At 39.9% G+C, this 22,387-nt stretch overlaps 1 protein-coding gene across 4 annotated transcripts in view; it reads right to left on the minus strand.

Annotated features, from left to right (window-relative positions):
• Positions 1-22,387, minus strand: part of App (amyloid beta precursor protein) — a 226,599-nt gene that overhangs the window by 55,678 nt on the left and 148,534 nt on the right. For all 4 annotated transcript variants that reach the window (XM_021658341.2, XM_021658340.2, XM_021658343.2 and 1 more), the window contains 3 exons: positions 14,125-14,258; positions 9,297-9,371; positions 8,745-8,903 (listed from right to left, as the gene is read on the minus strand). In XM_021658341.2, coding sequence (XP_021514016.1) covers positions 8,745-8,903; positions 9,297-9,371; positions 14,125-14,258 — 368 coding nt within the window. The remainder of the gene's footprint in view (positions 1-8,744; positions 8,904-9,296; positions 9,372-14,124; positions 14,259-22,387) is intronic.

The following is a 22,387-nucleotide window of genomic DNA, read 5'->3' on the forward strand; positions in this document are numbered from 1 at the left end:
CAGGTCTGAGTAGCATGTCATCACAACTCTCCTTTGTACAGTGGCATGCAGCTGAATTTATGAGACAGAGTGTGTGCTTTTGTATTTTGGATATACTAAGACCGATAACTAAACCTATAAGCTAAACCTATAAGGCATATATTCAAAATGAGAGATATTTATACCAACTAAAAAAATCTTTACAAATAATAAATTAAAGGCTGATTACTCCTGAGTCAGAGCTGTTTTATCTCCATGGTTGTACAACCAAGGCATTCTATAACCTTGACTCTGCTGGCTTCTTGTTGAGTCGTGTACACTTTCAAGGTTGAAGACAGAAGGGTCACACTAACTGCATTTATCTTCGGTGTATCTCTTAATGATGACTCTTAATGAACTTTACATTGTCGATTTCATTTCTGTCTCTGGTAAAGATTCTTATGAAGTAAGTGCACTTTTTTCTTTTATGAATTCAGACAAGAAAAAAAATACTTCAATTTCTAATATAAGACTTGCTTTTATCACAGTTTTTTTTATTCATCTATTCCCCAGGGGCTAGCCACCTAAAAATGATTCTCTAAGGCATTTTGTCTTGAAAGAATTGTCGCCAAAAAGGGACTGTTCCAGATGCTTCAGACTGGCCTTGGTCTTCTGTATTAAGCTAAAGTATCCTTTGGAGAATAGGGGAAGGTCATTTTCTATACTGAATACCTGCATATTCCTATCTTCTACTCTCAAGATAAATGGCATATACTCCCTTTGTTAATGTAACATTTATTAAAAAATGAACATTAAAAGCTCAGTTTTTACATCTTCACAATTCAGGAGGCAATGTCTTTCAGAGGGAGGGACTGGAGAGTGAGATAGAAGGGAGAAAGAATTTGAGGGTTAAAAGGTTTTTTTGTTAGTTGACTAATGCTTGGTTCATCAATGAGGACTCAAGATATTGTGTCTTTGCTTGATTCTCACCTCCAACTCCTCCCAGCCCCATCTTCTTTCCCTTACTCATCAATGCTTTAACATTTGTTGATTTTCTGTGGAAGACATTGTTTGACACACTTACAATTAGCAGCACATTCTAATCAACCGAGCTAGCTGTCCGGCTAGCTGGAGAGATGTGCTTTGTCTGCGCGCAGAACCTCATCAAATCTTCATCCCAGACTAGACACAGTGAGACTTTTTTCTACCTCGGAAACAAGGCATGAGGAAGGATCAAGTGGGCTGAAATGATATAGGGGCCACACTGGTCCACGTGTCAAAGCCACTCAGTGTTTGGATAAGAGCCGTCTGCCTCCATGGCTCTGTATCATGGCCACTGTGTAAACTAGCCCTGAATCTGACATGCTAGGTTTCTATCAAGCTGCAGGGTGGTTTGACAAAGCTGTAACTGGTAAAAGACTGTGTTCTGGAAGTTCTCATCTGAGTTTCTAGTTCTTTGCTCTCAGGGTCAGGTACAGATCTGACATAGACTGAGTTTGGTATTGTAAATACATGCCTAAGAAGAAGGTTGATTTACAAATTACTAAGTAAATCCCAATGCTATCTAATAAAACAGTAACAATACAGTGAAACAAAAGCTTTTTAAGATTTATAGCTTATACCTGAAATCTTCCATTTAACATTTTCAGACAGTGATGGATGCAAGTATCTAAAGTTGTGGAAAAATGAAACCACGGCTAGGGAGAGATAATAAGTGCACACTGGCTGCAGTTCTTTATAATAGTTGAGAAGATGTAGATTTAGATTACTGAATCTCATTTTTGGTCCTAGGCTCTTGGAAGGAGGTTATACCACGCTAAAGGCCTGAAGCAGGAAGGAGAAATAGAAATGTCCTCTGTCAATCTCATTAGAAGATTACTGGAAATTGATTCAAGGTATTAGTTACAAGTTAGGCTTTTGTGATATTCATGGCTTTTCTTTCTGAATTTATTCTTATCTTCTGTTAAGTCTGATAATTAAAGAGCGAATATGTTCACATGTTTTCCAGTGCTTATCTCACTTAACACTGCTATTTCTTTGTGTGCTTCTGAAAGATATTCCTAACTTTCCATGAAAATCCCCAGAGCCTGATACAGAGCAGCAGCACGCTAGGCAGCCAGGATCTCTGAGCAGCAAGGACCCCCAAGCCCTGCCCCTGAATGTACCATGAGCCCCGGGGGACCAGAATGAGCTCTGATCTCATCCAGAGACTCTCATGAGCAATGCCTGGGGACATGTAATAATCCTGAAGACCTTAGGATGCCCCTAACTGCAGGGTTCTGCTTGGTTGCTCTGACCTTGCAATTGCAAGAATCATATTTAGAAATTTTAAAAGTGAAAATTAATTCCTGTGTTGGAGAGCAGGCAGACAAACCACCTAAAACAGTCTGTCTCCAGGCTTCAGAGATGACGGTGTGTTTAGATAAAGGAGAAAAACAATCAACTCTCTCCACATTATTATATTTTCATTTGTGTGCAAAGAAAACAGCTCTTCTTTAGCATATATGATTCATGCTCATTTCCTTCAAAAAATGAAATGAAATGGACAACCGTCTTTACAGCTTTCAGCCACAATTCTCCAAGGCGGCGTTAGTTATTTCTAGAGCTATATAATTAATCTTAGAATAACAAGCAATCATTGTTGTCCGGGGAACTTTATTTGATTATGCCAGGACAAAGATGAATTTGGTAAATTTTAATTAAAAAGAAGAAATATCCATGCAGGAATGGTAGAAAAAAAAATGGTAGCTCTACTGTGTCTGTATATAGAACACAGAAGCAAATTCTCTTAAAGTAATTGTTGTTAATGAATGCTAGCCTGACCACATTACTCATATTCAAAATGGAATTTTTCACAGACCAAGCAAAAATTCAGTGGCTCAAATATGTTCCTAATAAATAATTTAATATTTTTCTTGTTTTTACTTATAATTTTAAGCAGCCAAAGTCTTGAAATTTTCTCTTGAAATTTTTATATGTGTGTGTGTGCATATACATATATGCTTTTATATTTTTATTTCAGTTTAGACAGTTTTACTATGTATTGACAGTGCAATTTGGTTACACTGGCAATGGGTGGAACCTAAAGCACATAGTTAAGAGTAAAGAAAACAGATCTGCCCCACTGGGACCAATTATATCCAGCCCTTTTTATCATCGCTATTGTTTGTGGGAGAGTCTTTATAACTGCATTATTTCTGCAGCTGATGTGGCCCTTTCAATTTGCACTTCCTTCACCTTGCAATAACACTCCTTTTAAAAAACAGCATTTAAAAATTAATTTCTGAAAAGACGAGAAATAAGGAGTCTGGAAACAGACTAGATGGCATCCACAGTGAGAGCAAAGATGATAATTCACTGCAAGTAGGACACACACGGTGAAACAGGAACAGAAGTATGGTGCCTTCCTGCCTCCCATCATAGTTCCTGGCACAACGTTGCTGCTAATGAATGACTGTTAACTAAATTGACGAGTAACTCAGAGCCAAGTATAATTTCAGAAGTGTTTCCAGTTTGTAGACTAGTCTTTGAACCTTATTTATGAAAGTGAGTATCTCTCAGATGAGAAAACTGGTCTCCCAACTTTCCCAGACTACACTGCAATTCTAAACCCACTCTATGTGTTTATCCAGTATTCCCTGGTTCTTTAAGAAGGTATTTTAAGGGCAATCATCCCAGAAAATACCTAGCACAGTTGAGATATATCCAAAGGTCTCTTAACAAGGCCAATTTCACTAATTCCAAAAGATAACCATACACTGTCTTTATAACATGTTGATATCAGTTCGATATCTATAAGATAGAAGAAAATCATGACCTTTCCCTGTTTCAGATAATTTAATAAAATTCCCTACTTTCCAGATGTATTACATTTTCCATTTTTTTTCTTTTATATCATTTCTCAATTTGGTATGGCGGGGACTTGGAATAAAAGATCCACGTCACTAACAGTGAACAGGCTACTCAGTGCCACTCATGTAAGAATATATGACTTTTCATTCACTCGCTTGCAAGGGCAGCACATTGCATGACTCATCAGTCCTGTTGCCATGTTCTACAGCTTCATGTTTGATCTGGAAATCTGGCCTCTTACCCTAACAGACACTTGTGCTTGAAGTCCTTTCCTGATGGGAGTGAGTACCAAGAGTGTCTGAAAGGCCTGGATACAATCCCGCCAAGTACGAAGCAAATGACTCACTGCACAGGGAGTCTAACCCTTGCAGAGCATGAGGGACTTCCTCAGAAAACCCTCTCCTGAGACATTAAATTGCACCCTAGTGGTTTCCCCAGAAAAAAGTAACTTTCTCCTTTTTTTTTTTATAAAAACATATTTTTGCAGTTTCATTTCTCAGATTTCCAAAAATATGAAGCATATGATGTAAACTTGTATAGAACACTTGTGTGCTGGCTTAAAGACACACTCGAGAGTTATACCTCCATCCTTGTGATGGCTCCCAATGGAGTTTGTTTTTCCATTGTGTCATCAACACTCTAAACACATTCTCAATGCTCCAAGAGAAACCTGGGGGCGTGGGGGGAACCCAGCAAAACGAAGGCAAACAAAAATAAACCAACAAGACAGATCAAAACCAATCGGGAAACTTATACTGCAATCCCTTTTTAGTTCAGATAATAAAGATGCATTACACGGGAAGATTCTGTGGAACCAGGCTTTCTTGCATAGTTTACATTGCTAGAACAAAACTATTGCATGTGGTCAAGGAGTTACTTTCCAGGAAGTCATTGCCCCTTGGTTCCTCTTTAGCTAAGAAGCAAATCTTCCCAACTGGGACAGTGCCCAAAGCCTCCTTGTGTTCCACACTAACTCTCTTTCCCCCCAGGAGGAAGATATCTTTGTGCTCCACGGTCTTGTCTCTACCTTAAGTGAATCCTTCTGGTTTTGAATTATAGCCAATCAAAGCTTAAAAAATGTTAACTGCAAGGGGTTGAAAATGTAACCCCAATTTGCAAACTGGTAAGGAAGACTTCCTTTATTAAGTAACTTGTTCCTAGTTACAGATTAACTGGCTGTCTTCGGGATTAAACACAGGTATTTATTATATAACATAAGAAACTGTTGAAAACAGACTCTTTGCAATCCTTTCACACAAACCAGTGACCTTTGTCAAACACCTTCACTTTATACTGAAATTTAGCACTTGCTCCCCTACTCTATGATTCATGCCTTCAGCTAAATGTTAGCTGTTCAGATGCTGGGGCATAGCTAACCTCTTCCAATCTCAGAGAACAGGAAGGCCAGGTCTGATCTGGACTACTGCAACTTCAAGCCTGTCTTCATCAAGCCAAACAAACCAAAGATGCTCTCATGGATAAACAGGCTTAGTAACACAACCCAGAAGGCAGAGCCCACAGAATGAGGACGCATTAGTAGACAAAAGATGTTTGAAAGCAACACAGACCCCGGAAAAGGTTTGCCAAGTGGTCTCATCAATCAACAAATGCCAACTGTGACAATTTCTTGACTTTTTCCAGGGTGATTTACAACAATCTGTTTTAATTTTGCACAGTCACATTTGAGATCCTGTGTTCTTTCTTCTAACATCCTCTAATGAACCAACAACTCAAGGCTGAATGCATTTATGCTACTTTTAATTATATCTCCTCTTTTTTCTACACCTACACTGTTTTGAAACAATTGGGAATTCATTTTTTTTAAATGAAAACCACTTATAAAACAAAACTAAAGACTCCTTAGAATCTAGTTATAACTGAGGAGTTTACCTTAAGTGAAGAAATAAATAAATGTGTGTTAAATTTAATTAAAAGAACGGAGCCCTGGAAATGTTTTTGAGATAGTGGTGTGTGTGTGTGTGTGTGCACACAGACGCACGTGTGTGCATGCACACATTCTCATGAGTTCTTACCAACCTCCTGCTGTCTATGTCAGACTCTGGCTACAATCTGCAAGTGAGTAATCACGTCTCCTTTCAATTGTGTGCTACACATTTTTCTTAAATACCTAGACACTTGTAATTTCATTTTAATAGATGAAAGAAAAGCAGCGTTAGCATAGAAATAGGTCACAGAGCACAACACGGCAGCTGTGGACAGCTGTCCTCAGAGACCTTCTGCATGGAAGGAAGTGACGACGTGGCACCCCTTTGGGGGGAACGTGGGAACGAACACAGTTTCAGAGACACGTAGAAGCTTCCGTACTTTCCAACCTATTGGAATGAATTAAAAATTAGGACGCATATGTGCTTATGGTCACATACTTCCTACTGGTCTTGAGGAAGATCTGTCTAGGAAGCTTGGCAAACATTCAGAGTAAGATTAGACTATTTTAACATAGAAGAAAATAAAGCCCTTCTATTTTTACCATTGTGTTGAGATAGTCAATGCTATACTTAAATCTTATTTCTAAAAACCTCTATGTTATTCTGGCCCTGTGCTTGTTATAAGCAACAACCAAAAAGAAAAAAAAAAGTTTCTTCACAGATCGAATTACAAGAGTTAGTGGAAACTCTTGATCTATGTCTTTTAAGAGAGGTGCACAAAAGTAATCAAGAAGAGATTTAGAATCTTCCAACACTCTTTAAAGTACAGAGCTAAGTGCAGAGGCTGAGTCAAATTTTAAATTTTAAATAATACTCAAAATTGGTAACTTTAAACATAGGAGGTTCTGCCCCAAGATTCAGGCCTGTGTATCTAGCCTTATCTTTTATTAAAAAGGAGAGATGTGTGCATTTCAGAGTTAAGAAATTTAACAGGCATTTTCAGATCAATCAACAGCAAATCTGATTTTTTTTTTTGACAGTGAAACAAATTCACTTTAAAATACTGCTATCAAAAACACGCCATGATCAAAAGGTCCATAGTAAGCACCACTGTGAGCTATCTAAAATGATCCCTGCTGATGAGCCATGGAGCTTTGGCAGACACCCTGCCTGCCATGGCCTTTCCTGTGATGCCGAGTCTCAGCTGAAAGACTTTGAAAGGATCCCATTCAATTTTCATCCTATTTTTAGCTTTAACCTCCCTAGGCAAAGATCTTACTACAGAGACTGGACTTTCAGCAGGATCATTTCACAGTGTGTTTCCTGTGAAGGCTCTGTCTCAAAATCCACCAAGCAGCTCTCTTGGCAAATGTTCGTACAACCCTCCTCTCCAAAGCATGTTCTCTAAAAAAAAGAGTAACCAAGGACCTTGTCATCTGCAGAGTGATATCACCAGAATCTTACCAAGTACCACTTGGGAAAAGACAGAGATTGCAAGCAGAAGATGAAATGCTAATATGGGTAGTATGCTTTCAAAAGCTCTTTGTTCAGGGAGGAAGTATGGTCCAGAGAGAAGACACTGCAGTGAGCAACCGACTCACAGCTTTCTCTCTCCACTACCAATGGTGTCACCCTGAACCAGCCACCCCACTCCCTGAGATCACAGTGATGCCATCAGTACAAAAGAGTCAGTGCCAGCTTGCATACCTGGAGGACTTCCAGGAGCTCCTTAATACAGAAAGAAAAACCAAAGTGATGAGGAAAATCAGCACAAGTGGATGTTGTTTAGCTACATAACATGGACAGATTTCCACCTCTGGCCAAGATCTATCAAGAGGATCGAGATTTCACCCTCCTGGCAGAGAAAAGGTATGGATGGAGTAAGTAAGAGAAGCAGTCTCTGCAAGGTAAGGAGCATGGACCACAGAGAAAGAGCAGACACATAAGATGAGGTCCTAAAATTGTCAGCCTCCACAACCCCTGAGTTTCCCAGACTGTATAGGTAGGGAATCTAGGCAGTGGACTCCATGAAGGAAGGAATCACTAGAGCCCCAGTTGGCTGGGCTTGCAGGACCAAGTGCTCTGCAAGGGACTTGCAGCAGGTCCCTTGATCCTCCTGACTGCATGCCAGTGTAAGAAACTGAGGCTAGGAGTAAAAAGTACCCCATAGGATTAGAGGTAACAGTGCCTGCAGTCCCACAGAGACAGGAATTACTTGTTCATGGCAGTCCATTTAGAAACTCAGGATTCATGGCAGACTACTCAAAGTGATCCTGATAGAAAATGGGAATAACAAGCTATATGCAGAAAATGGATCCAATCCACCTAACAAATCTAAAAATAAAATACAAGAGGGACAAACTGCTTCCAGGTAAACTAGCCACATTTAAACCAAAGTCTGAATAAATTTATAGTTATACAAAAGTATCTAGCACCCAACAATATAAAGTTTATATTGTATAATAGGCAATAAAAATATACCATGAACATTCTCTGTTGGAAATAACAAGCATCATCATTAAAGTAGGGGGAAAAAATCACTTGGACCAAGAATTCTATACCCAGCCAAAATATCTTCCAAAACAATAGTAAAATTAAGGTATTTTCAAGCATAAAAAACCCCTAGCTTATACACATTCTAACCAAAAGAATCCAAACCTAATCCTGCATGCACTTGAACACATTAAGGAAGCCCTTTGGGCAGAAGAAAAATGGTACATGGTAAATATGCAAAGAGAGTAAGACGATGAGAAATCATGACTACATTAGTTAGAGGTGTTAGTTTCTTATTCCATAAAAAGATTAAAATGATAGCTTAAAGAAAAATATCAATGCTTCATGGAAAATTATATAAAGGCAATAGCCAAAAGAAAGAGAGAGGGAGGCCCAACATTGACCTATGACCCTGTGTCTTTAAGACGCGCTGTACATATATCACATCTATAAATAAAGTGCTTATGGCTAGCTTCTTTCGTGTGGCCTCCAGCCCCAGGGTCTCAACACCACTACTGATGCTGTGACCTGAAGCAAGAGCTCAATGTGACTTACCCTTGGAGGCACTGCCTGCAGAGCGGTGATGTAATTCTCGAGGGCTAGGCGGCGGCGGTCATTGAGCATGGCTTCAACTCTGGCCATGTGTGTCTCCACAAGCTGCTGTCTCTCGTTGGCTGCTTCCTGTTCCAGAGATTCCACTTTTTCCTGGAAATGCTGACATGAAAAACACACAGAACATATTTGTTTCTTAGCGTAATTATTAATGGAGAGATAGTCTCTTGCAGACTGGTTTTAGTTCTAAATTTCTAATATCACTTGAATCTTCCAAGGGTCTGCAGGAACTGAGAATTTCAGCCTCTCAAAAGACGTATCATTAATGAAAAGAAGATTTCAAGCACCAGTATAAATTTAGGGCGATTAATTCTAATTTGAAATATTTGTGAAGAAATGTAAGGAAGCAACTTATTACTGAGACAAGGAGTGAGAATGATCCAAGTTCATGCAAATATGAACACAGGGGCTTCCAGCATGCTGGTAGCCTGCAGGTCCTTGATGGGTGAGGGTGGGTATGTCCTTCCTCGTGTGGAGATGGGGGTTGGGTGGTACCTGGATGACAGCCTTCTTGTCGGCTTTGGGCAAGTTCTTGGCTTGACGTTCTGCCTCTTCCCATTCTCTCATGACCTACAAAGATGACAAAAAGACTTCTTTTAAACACAGATTTAACTGGATGGATTATATTATACAGTGTCTTCTATTAAAAACACACCACATGGCTAGTCCTATGTGAGTAACATTTGTCCTACAAGAATATAAATAATTTATGCCGCAGTATGGTGAATATAAATGTCCACGTTTATTGCATCCTCCTGAAACAAGGTTGGTTCACCTTTTCATTTTCCTTGAGAAATAGCTGAAAGTCATTTTAGCTGATGTAAGTAAATACTGATTATTCATAAAAGGCGTATGCTATCTGAACAAGGTCTGCCATCAATAAACTAAACACACTGGTTTTAATCTTTTATGACATCAAGTCAAAACATTTCAAATGGTGTATTTCAGGTATGTGTGTGTGCAGACTCGGAATACAATGCCACAAAGGAGAAATGATGCAGAAAGGACAGGAGACTTGTCTGAGGTCCTAAGGTTCATCCTTAGCACAAATCAAAAGTAGACTCTTGCTCAGTAACCTGAGTCAAGAATAGCAAAGATTACTCCAAATCTACCAGCAAGGAAATTCCAAGAAAGTGTGCATTATAATCTTCTGAATGTGGCAAGAGGTAAGACAGTAATTGAGTAAGCAGGCTGTGTGATGTGTCATGACATTTTCCTGCTTGATGTCCACCTAGAAGTCCCCAAGAAACTCTCACTCACTGATCAGAATAGAGTGTCTATAGCTGTGTGTTGCTGAATGAAAATGCAGGTTAGTTTCTCATGGCCCGTGGCTGCCCTTTCTTTTTTTGGTGTATTGTCTGTGAAGTGAGTTTAAGTGTGAAGTGAGCTTAATGAAGGAAGATGAAATAAGCAAAAAACCAGTTGCTTACAAGGCATGTACTTGTGGACTTTTTATATATTCTTCGAAATTGCAAAGAGAACAAAGCCTACAAAGTCATGGCCAATCAGCACGAGGGTTGTTTTTTTTTTTTAAGTTAATTTTTCGAGAACAAGATACAGGGACAAAGTACAAACTTTGTACTTTGTGCTTGTGTGTTTCTATTAGTTAATAAAAGGCAGTGGCGGACAAAGGGGATATTAAAGACACTCTTTGCTTTATAGATGAGATAAGCCTGGGAAGAAAAATGTTTCAATTTCCTGTATGGAGAAAATGCTCTTGGGGTAGCTGTGTTCTTATGAGAATTCCTCAGGCAAGAAATCTCGAAATTAGTTTGAGATAGGAACCAAATGCTTTAATGGGGAGTGAAAACTATTCCATTTATTATGTATACGCCTTGTATCATCTCATACTGGACATCCAGAACCTGGACTGCCCTCTTGAAACTGCAGACCCACGAAACAACTACGATTTACCTAGCTAATGTTTTGAAAATATGTATTACTATATAAATGAACACAAATATTGATTTTTCAGAACAATTTAACAGTATCTTCTACTCTCACCAAATCCATGACTTACACCACCACTTTAGGAATACAAACAGACACACAGTGGGTGAAAGATTCCTCCTTCACTAGTGGCTTTCACTGGGGTACACTCACAATAGATAACATTGTTCAATTAAGTGCTCTACCAAATCTGTCTGAGTTAATTGATTCCTCACAACAGGCCCTGTGATTAGTAACGGCCACCCTCACTCTACAGACAAGTTTGAGAAAGCTATGAGAGTGACAAGTGGACAAGGAATGATGATAGACCAACTAGCCTACTGGTTTATTGTATAATATTATATCAACAAAAGTGCCATTACAGAGTAGGACATCTATCTACCAGGAAAGTACCAGTAGCTGTCCCTAAGATGCCCCTGAATATATTAAAAAACAAAACAAAACAAAACCCTCAGCATCAAGGTGAATTTTCATTTTGAAGGACTTCCTTCTACATGCACACTAAAACAACTAAATACAATACGTAAATGAGTGTGCTGAATAATCTTGCTTGTCAACTTGACAGGATTTTAGGTTCACCATGGAAACAAGTCCCTAGGAATGACAGTGGGGGTATGCTTCTGGATTGGGCTAATTGATGTGAGGACATTCTCCCTTGCTGTGACTGGGGATTCTGGACTGAAGGAAAAGGAGAAAAGGAGCATGCACTCTGCTTCCTTTCTGCAGATGCGAGCAAGGTGACCTGCTGCCTCAAGCTCCTGATGCCCACCCTGATTATCGTGTCACTGTGGACTCTTACGCTGAAAGAAATCCTCCTTTCTTGAGTTGCTTTTGTCAGGCTGTTTTCACCATAACAAGAAATAACTAATACAGTCATAAAAGTGCTTTTAGGTTTTCTTTGTGTGTGTGTGTGTGTGTGTTTATTTATATCTGCCACATGCTAGCCGCATTGCAGCCAAGATCTTCAGATTGCTAGGTTGTGGTCCTCATTATTAACATCAATAAAAATATCTTCCCTAACCCTCTGTATCTATAACAGAAATAGATGAAGTCTGTTATTTTACATGCTAACCCGAAAATTAATTAAAACTTATAATAAAGACAATGCTAGAAAGTCCCACAAGTGAAAACTTGAAGTCCTCTGGACCTGATATTCAGGGCTGTACTGTGTATCTCTGTCCAACAGTTTTTCACTGTGTGCAGAGAGATATCAATCCCATCAGGAATTATGGCTCTTCAGCGTCCAGGCTATGTCACGCAGAGAGAGGCAGACAGGCTCAAAATAAAAACGTCCCAGAATTCAGAAGCAAAGATTATGAAGATAAAAGCCAGGGAGCCTTACAAACCTACCAGACAGCATTCTCTGATCTAGGATGTTGACAGCTAAGTCATCTCACATCTGTGATGAGAAGGAGAAAATCTCCCAGAAATATATGCACTAAGTCCTGGATTAACTAGCTATGCTCACTAGGGTTCTCACTTCTCCTACATAGTATCTAAGAAGCCAACAGTGTACTTGAAACTAGTTTCCTTAATTGCATAATATACTTCAGATACAGAGAAAAAAAATTCCATGGGTCTTAAAAATATTTAAAAAATAAAAGGATTTGCTGTGTTTAAGAATGAAATACAAGGTTGATATATTTTATATAATTTTATTCAGACTAACAGGAGTTAGAATGTAGTAGAATAGAGGATATGAGTATAAAAAACACCAATACATAAATTATTATACCAAGCTTTAGAATAAAATAAAATGTAAGAGCAACTGCTTGCCTCAATTCAAAAATTATAGAAAGACGAGCAGGAAGATGTTTCTGAAATAAACCAAGGTCAAGTACAACGTGAGCCCCAGATGAGGGGAGCCTCTTCTGGCTGCAGACAAGTCAGGCCAGCAGATGAATGGGGCAGGGGGCATTGACACAAGGCTGGGCCCACGGTGCGGTGGCAGGCACTGAAAACATCACACAGGCTCTCTGAGTTTATTGCACTTTCTGCAGACTTCTGGGCAATTCATATACACAGCACTGTTATTTTTTAAGGATCACAGGGAAGCCTCTGAAAACTTCAGAAAATGAGATCAATTTTGAGTTTAAGGGAGGGAATTATAGTAAATCCCGCTGAGTCTTCCCATGCCTTCTTAAATGACCTTTCTAGTAAATAATGTGAAAGATCCTGATTTTCAGATTGATTGATTTTAGTCAATGGCTGTTCCATTCAGCTGGCTTCCCAGCTCAACACACTTTTAGGTTTTCCTTGCAGGCAACTGTTAAAATGTGAATTATAGTTCGTGGCCCGAATTACTGTGGTCTAGTGTGGCCATACAACTTTTTTTTTCTTAATGTTATAACTGCAGAATAGAATATTAGAGCTAGTCATCTTTCAAGACACAGCAACCGTGTCCTGCTTTTTGAGAAACATCATTCATTGTTTAAAATAAGGATTTTCCTGATATTCCAGTACAGTGAAGCCAACAGCTGGGGAGATGAGTTCCATGGTGAGGATAGCGAGTGGGTCATGATTCTGCAGTACCCCAGGACTGCTCCAGGGTCCCTCAGGCAGAACACTGATGGGGGCAGAGTGAAGTCTTAGAGGGCATGTAAGGGGAAGGAGTGAAGATGAGGTAAGCAGGCTTACAAATGACTAAGTTTGGGTCAGCCGGGTAGTTCCAGGGCATGCGGAGTTTCCTTACGGATGGTGCTGGGTTCAGGTTGAACAGAGCAAGTAGGTAGTGACTGGGACACAAAAGCAGGTGAAGGAGTTAGCTGGGATTTGGTCCAAGGGAGCCGGCACAGTGTAAGGTTATGGGTGTTCTTCCTCCCATCCCACACGCTTCTTGGGAAACAGGTTATATCACTGAGCTGGAACTGTCCAAGCTGACTAGACTGGCTGGCCAGTAAGCCCCAGGGACCTGTTCATCTCTGCCTCCACAGCACCGGGTTACAAGCACACGCCACCGGGTCTGGCTTTTGTGTTCTGGGAACCAAACGCAGATCCTCGTACTCAGCAGGTAACAGTAAATAGTGTTATACCTTTCCATTCTTTAAATAAACCTTACCATGCACACTTAGAGTATATAGCCTACTATGGGATACACATAGAAGTTTATCACAACATACCAGTTAACAGCTATCACCTCACCGTCTCCCCAGAGTACTTTTCCTTAACAGAGAGACACAATTTAATCTGTGCTTCAAAATCCTCCTGTACTTGCCTTTATTTGACAACACTGGGCGTGTGGAGAAATCCTACAATCCGTGTCCTCAGGGCAAACATTTAAATTAAACTTTATGTCTAATGATCCAGCTGAGCCATAGGCAAGCCCAGATCTTTCTTTACACAAAGCAACAGAAGATGGGAGAATCCACTATACCTGAGACATCCTCTCCCGGTGCTTAGCTTCTAGCCGCTCTTTGGCTTTCTGGAAATGGGCGTGTTCGTTCTCATCACCAGGTGTCTCCAGGTACTTGTCAACAGCATCAGGGGTGCTTGCTGCTGTTGTAGGAACTAGAAAGGAGAAGAAAAAGCAAGTTGAGAAGAGAAACGGAATGCCCAGTCTTTGTAAGAGAGCCAGTCATTTGTCAGGACAGAGAATTCTATAAGGAAGCACACAAAAGATGCCAGTGATATCTAAAGAAGCACCCAGAGACATTTCACCATGGCTAGGGCATGTTTCACCTCTTCAATGTGTTGGGGGAAAAAGTACATTAAAACTACAGCATTAAAAAGGTCTTGCCCAGACAACCTTTCCTAGAGTAGCCATCACTTAATATGACCATGTTTTATTAAATCCTCATGCTCTGCTTGGCTATTTTGTAATCTTGAAAGCAAAATAATGGTATCATCAGTATCATACGTTATAATTCCTGTAGAAACCAATAAAATCTGAAAATGAGGCTGTTGCAAAATTAAGGCATCTCAGCAAAATGGGAACTCAGCACATTGTGTTTTAGACAGCTTAATTACAAAGCCACCGTTCATGACAGAGTTTGAAGCACAATGGGAAGAAATATAAACATTAATAAGTACAGTTTAGAAACCACAAAGGACAGTCAATCTTCACATATTTGGCAATAATCTATAATGCTTCACATTGTTTGTTAAAAAGACAGTGATTTCTATTTTCAATTCATTACCACCAAGCAGTATCTGAATTTGTAGCATTTGTTGTGATGTTATATGGCAACAAGGATACTCATAAAACTGAAGAGTGAACTATAGAACAAAAATGTCCTAACTCACAAATGAGTAGTGCCCAGCAAGAGTTGAAAGTATTTAAGAGTGTTAAGATGGACAGAGAAGAGAGACAATTTTAAAGAGGAGCATGGCTTCCCCACAAACATGAAATGAAATGACATCACCATCTTCAAATTCAACCACTGTTTCTTTTCACATATCTCATCAAATTCCTGGAGTAAAAGGCTCTGGATACAATATCCCCAAGAGTAACTGAATGCCATAGCTAAGTCATATGAGAGTAGAACCTTGTGTACATATTTGGGAAAATGACTGGAATTAGAATCAAAGGTTTAACCACATTAAGAGAAACCAGAATTTATTTTGCTAAATAAGAGAAACATGCATTCTGATTTCCTTCCCTTTGGTCATCAGTTTACCATGATTAAAAACAAAACAAAACAAAACAAGTCCACCGCTGAGATGTCTGTCCAGGTGGGGCATCCAAGCAGAAGGGAGGAGGTAAAGGCTTATTTTTGAAACTATAAAGAGCTGTCCCCATCCAGCTGATAAAAAAAAAGGGAACATGGATAAACATACTAAAATCTACACTCCTAAAGAAGCTAAACAACAAGGAAGATCCTAGAGAAGATGCTCAATCCTCATTCAGAAGGACAAATGCGATAGACATTGGAAACAGGAAAAGACAGGGAATAAGACAGGAGCCTACCACGGACGGCCTCTGAAAGACTCTACTGATTGAGGTTTTGAGGCAGAGGCTGAGACTCAGAGCCAAACTTTGGGCAGAGGGCATAGAATTTTATGAAAGAAGAGGGAGATAGAAAGACCTGGAGGGGGACAGGAGCTCCAAAAGGGGACCAATGAGCCAAAAAACCTGAGCTCTGGGAGCCCTGCAGAGACTGATACCCCAACCAAGAACAATGCATGGAGAGGACCTAAAACCCTGCCTCAGATGTAGCTCATAGGCTCAGAATCCATATGGGGTTCCTAGTAAGACGAGTAGGGGCTTTCTCTGACATGAACTCAGTGGTTGGCTCTATGTTCACCCCCCACCCCTGGGAGGTGCAGCCTTGCCAGGCCACAGAGAAAGACAATGCAACAAGTCCTGATGAGACCTGATAGACTAAGGTCAAACAGAAGAGGAGGAGGACCCCCCTATCAGTGAACTAGGGGAGGGGCACAGGGTGAGAAGAGGGAAGGGAGTGGGAGGAGAAGTGGGGAGGGCCACATCAGGGATATAAATTGACTAAATTGTAATAAATGATAATAATAATAATAATAAAAGGGAACACTTGTCCAATGGGAAGAAGGAAGGAAGGTATATGTGTGATCAGGCCCAGCTGGATGTGACCCCCAGACCAACGTGTTTTTACACCAGATGGTACCTAGGGCAAGCGTAACTTCAGCAGTCTGCAATCCAGGATATTTATCATAGTGGTGACATTATGTCTTGTTTGAATCCTTCAATTAAGCGTCAGTCACACGGGATACTCCATGCATACTAGCGCCTTTACTGCCTCCTTTTGTTTTGTCTTGTAGTTATCTTTTATGCTAGCCTTGGAAAAATCAGATATGTTTATTTCTACTTCACTGAAAATAAATCAGAACATAAGACTGTGCAATGTCATTTACAGGAAAAGCAACATAAATTCTTCTAAAAAATATTAAACTTATGTATAGCCCACATTAACCACTGAAGTAAGTAAAATATGTGGTTTCTTAGCCTGAATGAGTGAAAAACTATTTGCAATTTTAAACACTGTCCGTAAAAGAAAAGACACCAAAGACAAACGTGTTTGCTTTGCACACCTTGAGCAAATCAATACACACATGTTTCTTAAGCACCTTATCAAACCTTGCTTCCCATGAATCTAATCATTTTTTCCTCTCTTACTGGCAGACTGAAAATGAGAAGCTACAGTAAAAGCCAGTAAATAAATAGCATCAAGCTGCGGTGACCAAGCAGAGTGTGTTTTGCACTTCACACAGTGGAAATTCTCTGATGCAAACAGCCATCTGCTGTATATACAATCAGAGTTCAGTTCCTCTTAGAAAAACATACTCTGCTTAGTCTAAATTGAAATGTAGGCCTGCAATAATGAGAATAAAATAATTACCAGGAAATAAGCATGTAAGATACGTTTAACAGTATCAAGGTTGTTTCAAATATATTTCTTATAGCACATTAAAAAAGTAACACATTACTTTATTACCATTTATTCTGTGTCATCAAGATATATTTCTTTGCTAGTTAATTTGTCAATTTGAGTAAGCTACAGGGTACCCGAGTCATTTTGGAGTGTGTATGTGTGTTTCTGTATAAAATTAGTGACTGGATCGTAGGTTCTCAGTTGACTGAGCTTCTCTGAGAGAATCTGAAAATAACACAAAGATAAATTAAGGAGGTTTGTGTTTCTGGATTCTTGCCTGCTTGACCTTCGATGCTGGTCTTTGGCCTTTGGACTGGAACATGCTGATTCCCATGGCTTTGCCCAGTCATGACCTTACCCATGAGTCAATCATGTATGTAATCATCAGTCTCCACAGATACCACAGAAGTTAGTTCCTCAAAAGTCTGATTGTATATACATGTATATATATATGTGTGTGCGTGTATGCGCGCGCACTTATGTGTGCGTACCTACAAACACATGCACCATTTCCTTAAAGAAAATCTTTCAAGGAAACTGTGTGTAGTCCAGTTACAACATACCGTTGGAAGCTTCTTTTCCAGTATTTGATTCAAGCTCATAGCCATTTATACTAACCCTCCTCCATCCCAGTTGGTATGGGTGAATGAAATGATCCTAAATTTTTTAAATTCTTTATTAATTACACTTTATTGACTTTGTATTCCCCCTGTGGTTCCCTCTCTCCTCCCATCCCCATCCCTCTCTTCCTACCCCCTCTGCATGCATGCCCCTCCCCAAGACCACTGATAGGAGAGGTCTTCTTTTTAAACTGACTGGTAAACAGAAAGACTATTTAGTGAAGGCAACAACAATGACAGTGTATGTCAATATTTAAAGTGACAATCTTTCATTGTCATTGTTCTGTGACAGGAAGATTGTTGAAGGGAAGACCATCCAGAGACCTCAGATTCTGTTTCCCCAAGTCCCCACATTTGAAAGCCATTATGCTCCCAGGAGCTGATCCTGTATTGTAACAAAACCCAGTGCAGGCCAGAGTCTTGTCAATTCAGGTGATGGGAAGTGGCCAGTTTGCATCCCACGGGTATTTCTTCTGGGGAAAGAAGTGACCCAAACAATGCCAGTTTCTGTATGTCTCAGAGAGCACAAGCAACAGGAGCTGTATCCATGTCACTCAAGACAGGTCACTGGATGCAGTCCAAAAGTGGAGACAGCTTTGGGAGGGTTTATTTTTTAATTCAACATTTAATTGTTTGATTGTTTGTTTTTCACATGCACGGGGTCTTGTCTTAGGACTGGCTGGCCTCAAACTGGCAATACCCCTGCCTGAGCCTTCAGAGTGCCTGTGCCACATCAGACGAGGGTTTTAACAAAACAAAACTGTATGCACAAAGCATAGAAACTGTACAGAAATCTCTGAGTTTCCTTAGAAGGCTCAAATTTCCAATGTGGTCAAAGAACTTCCACCTCCTTTTTATTACCACTTACTGTGCTAGGAACATGTATTTTCATTTGACATGGAGGGAGGAAAAAAAATGATCTCTTTCATTGTGTAGAAGATAAACCCAGTATCTGATAATAATCAGAATATGAGTGCAGGATTAGGTGAACCATGAAAGGGTTAGATTATTTTTTAAGTAATAAAGAGCCAATTTATCCACATGTCCAGGTCAACTGGAAAGGAACTTTGTTGTTTTAACTTTTTAATGAACGTGACTTGGCCAGAAATACAGCTTGTTATAAATATGTAGGACTATTTCCTCATGAACAGCTGTTTTGTCCAGAACCGTGTCTGGTAAATGACTTCCAAGGAATGCAGCTGGAATACTCATGACACTTCCCCAGGGGAGACGTGCTCACTCCTGAGCATGCTGTGGAGGGCATGGCCACCCTTCTACAGAAGACTAGCCTCCAGATGTAAGAGAAGACACAGCTCCAGGTTTTTACTCCCTGATCAACAGCAGTGCTACCAGTATCCAGTGTCCTATGCTCAGGCTTCTAACGTTCAAGTGACTCTACTACTTAAAAAACAACAGAAAACAGAAACAAAGAAATAGAAAAACATTGCTAATTCAGAGCCCATTACTGTCCTGAGATGAATATTGTGCTTCTAAATATCCAGGAGTATCCTGCATGTTTAATGATATGTTTATATGTACATGTATGACCTATGTATCTATCTATGTATAATCTATGTTTGTATCTATCAATCATCTATGTATCTACTCTATCTACATACCTACCTATCTATCAATCAGCAAATATGGTGTCATAATTTGGATCTGGAATGTCCCCAAAACTCATGTGTTCATGTGCTGGTGCCCCTGATGGTTCTATTGGGAGATGGTACAAACTTTAAGAAGTGCAACACTGAGCAAAATAAAACCTTCTTTTATCAAGTCGGCTTTTTTCTGGTATTTTATAAGCAACAGGAGGCTATAACTGGGAAGCCAGAGGTATCTGACCAGGTTAGAGGGCAGCTATGCTACCATGAATGTGCTTAGTCAATTCTTTTTTACTCTTCTTCCCAGGAATGTCTCACCTCCTACCATATGCAAATCCTGTGAGGAAAAAAAGCAATGACTAAAACAAACACTTTCACCTGGTGGTGGTAAAATATCCCAGTGAAAGAAGCGATCACCACACACACACAAACACACACACACACAGAGAAACATAAATAATAAAACATTGTTAATAATCTGTAATTTGTATTATGGAGAGGGGAAAAAAAAGGAAAACTGGTTTAAAGAAGAGCAGGAAAAAAGGATGGGTGACCAGGGAGACCACTGCCATTAAGCAGGTGTCAAGAAAGAGTAGTAACTGTGAAAGTGACATTCTGACACTTCAGGGCTCACTGCAGAAGAACATGACAAGGAGATGCAAAAACTAATACCAAGGTCATAAGAACTAAGAAGGCCTGGCAAATTCCAGGATAAGCAAATCATGAGTCTACAGTAGAAAAAGTTGGGGAGAAAGCAGAAGGGACAAATCAGAAAGCCGTGGAGCCACAGTGAGCACTCTAGGGAACAAGAGTGTTTGGTACATTGGGAGGAATATATGGTGTGCTTTACAAAGACCATTTAGGAGCTGAGGACATGGCTCAGTGGTTAAGAGTTTACTGTACAAACATGGAAAGTTGAGTTCGATCCCGGAACCCTCTAAAAAGTCAATCATGACTGTGCACATGCAGCCCTGGGAATGTGCAGAAGGGAGACAGGATCATGACTGGGCTTGCTAGCTGCCAGCCTAACTTCAGGCTCAGTGAAAGACCAAGTGAGCATGATAGAGCAGAACATCCAACATCTTCCTCTGAGATTCTTATGTACATGTTTATGTGTGTGTGTGTGTATGCACGTGCAGAGATAAGGAAAACACGGAGACTAAGGGCTGACTGGACTCCAGTTCATCGGCATGCTGACAATTAAAGATACTGAAAAAAAAAAGGTCTCTACAGTTTTCATATCCATTTGACTCTTCAATTTTCAGGGTGACACCATTTTTTTTTTAAATTTTAGCTTTACATTATTTTATTTTATTTTCTGTGTGTTGAGGAGTGAGTTATGTATGTCATGGTTCATGTGGCAGGTCAGGAGACAACTTGTGTGAGTTAGCTTTCCCTTTCCACAAATGTGGGTCCTAAGGACTGAACTAGGGTGGTTAGGATTGGAAGCCTTCGGCTGCTGAGCCATCTCACCAATGTATCATGACACAAACTTATAATTATAATGGAGTCATCCTGCCTTCAAACTATAATGCCCTTGACCACCTAAAGTAGAACACAAGACAGTGATTCCTAATAAGAAGTCCATGAATAGCACCTAGTGATTTTCCCCCCCAGGAGAAGGCAACTTATCTATCCAACACTGGCAGCTGAAGATAACAGTGAGGACTTATGTAACTCACTGCTTATCATTGAAAATGTTATTTGATTTAGAGCTAGTAACACTGTCACTTGAAATGGCTACAAGTTATGGGACATGGGAGTATGGATATTTTATGTATGAGTGAACTATAAACCCGTGAAGAAGAATTTTATGGGAAAATTTAATCTCAACGTGACAGGGCTTTCAAACTGCCATCTCAATTTAAAACATTTTTTTTAAGCTTTCTTCATTTCTCTAATTTCAAAGTAGCTAAAACTCTGAGTGCATTCAAAACCTAAATATCAATCATTCTTACCAAGTCTGAAGTGGACGGGGCATTCATTGAAAGTAGAAGTTTGTGACCTTTCAATAGGATAGCAGATTTTAAGAAGGAACAAAGGTGCTTCGCCCCCGTGTCACACGTGTTTTACAGCCAGCTCGATCAGAGTTGCTGCAGAACACTATCAAGGAACTGCGTGGACATACGGTAATAAAATGTAATCTATACGGTGTTTACTCTTCACCAGTCAAGCCACATTTCTTTTTTATGTCAATGGACTTGTACTGACATGGTGATTTTTTTTTTATCAGATATGTGAAATGAATGTAGAAGAATGAATGTTGGCATTACTTTTATTAACGTGTATATTTCTTGCATTTAAAAAGCTATCTTACATTTGAATGTAAATAGCAACTAAACTGACAAAAACATATAAAACAGGAGAAACAGTAACTGGAAGCCTGACTGGCTTAAAGCGTAGGGTATTGTTTCTTGCTGGTTTGCATGAAGCTTCTCGACTGCATGACCCATGGTCATAAAGACATGACCAGTCGTAACTGCTCAGTACTTCACAGATAACTTCAGGATGTCAGTCTTGGCCACTGACTGCTTTCACAGAAATTCTGACAGTGACTGCTGATGAGACCTTCACCTCCATTGAGGTCTTAAAGGTAAAAAACAATTTAGTTTTACCCCAGCCTTCCAGAGCAGTCTTTCCAAACTTATTATGCTGCTGAGATTTATTTCTACCATATCCCTCACATCACTAATAAACTACTGGATGTACAAGGCTTAGGTTGCCCTGCTAGAGTCTCTCAAAGCACTGGCACACCCTGGGTTTAAAAGTAACCTTTGTATTAAAACAGAAACGAGCCTGTTGGCTGCTTTTCATTTTATTGTAATTTTGTCTGTCTGCATGCACACACAAGGCTAGAAGCCGATGTAGGCTGCCTTCCCTAGCCACTCCGTGTTGATTTATTTAAATAAATAATAATAACAAAAAGACCGGGTCTCTCACTAAAACCGAAGCTAACTAATTGGCAGGGCTGCTCTGCTCAGAGACCACCTGTCTCCATGGCCTTTCCAGCACTGGGCTACAGACACTGTGGCAGTCCCCGACTCTGCACGTGAATGCTGGGGTTC

The sequence above is a fragment of the Meriones unguiculatus genome, chromosome 17, assembly GCF_030254825.1.
Source record: "Meriones unguiculatus strain TT.TT164.6M chromosome 17, Bangor_MerUng_6.1, whole genome shotgun sequence".
Classification (NCBI taxonomy): Eukaryota; Metazoa; Chordata; class Mammalia; order Rodentia; family Muridae; genus Meriones; species Meriones unguiculatus.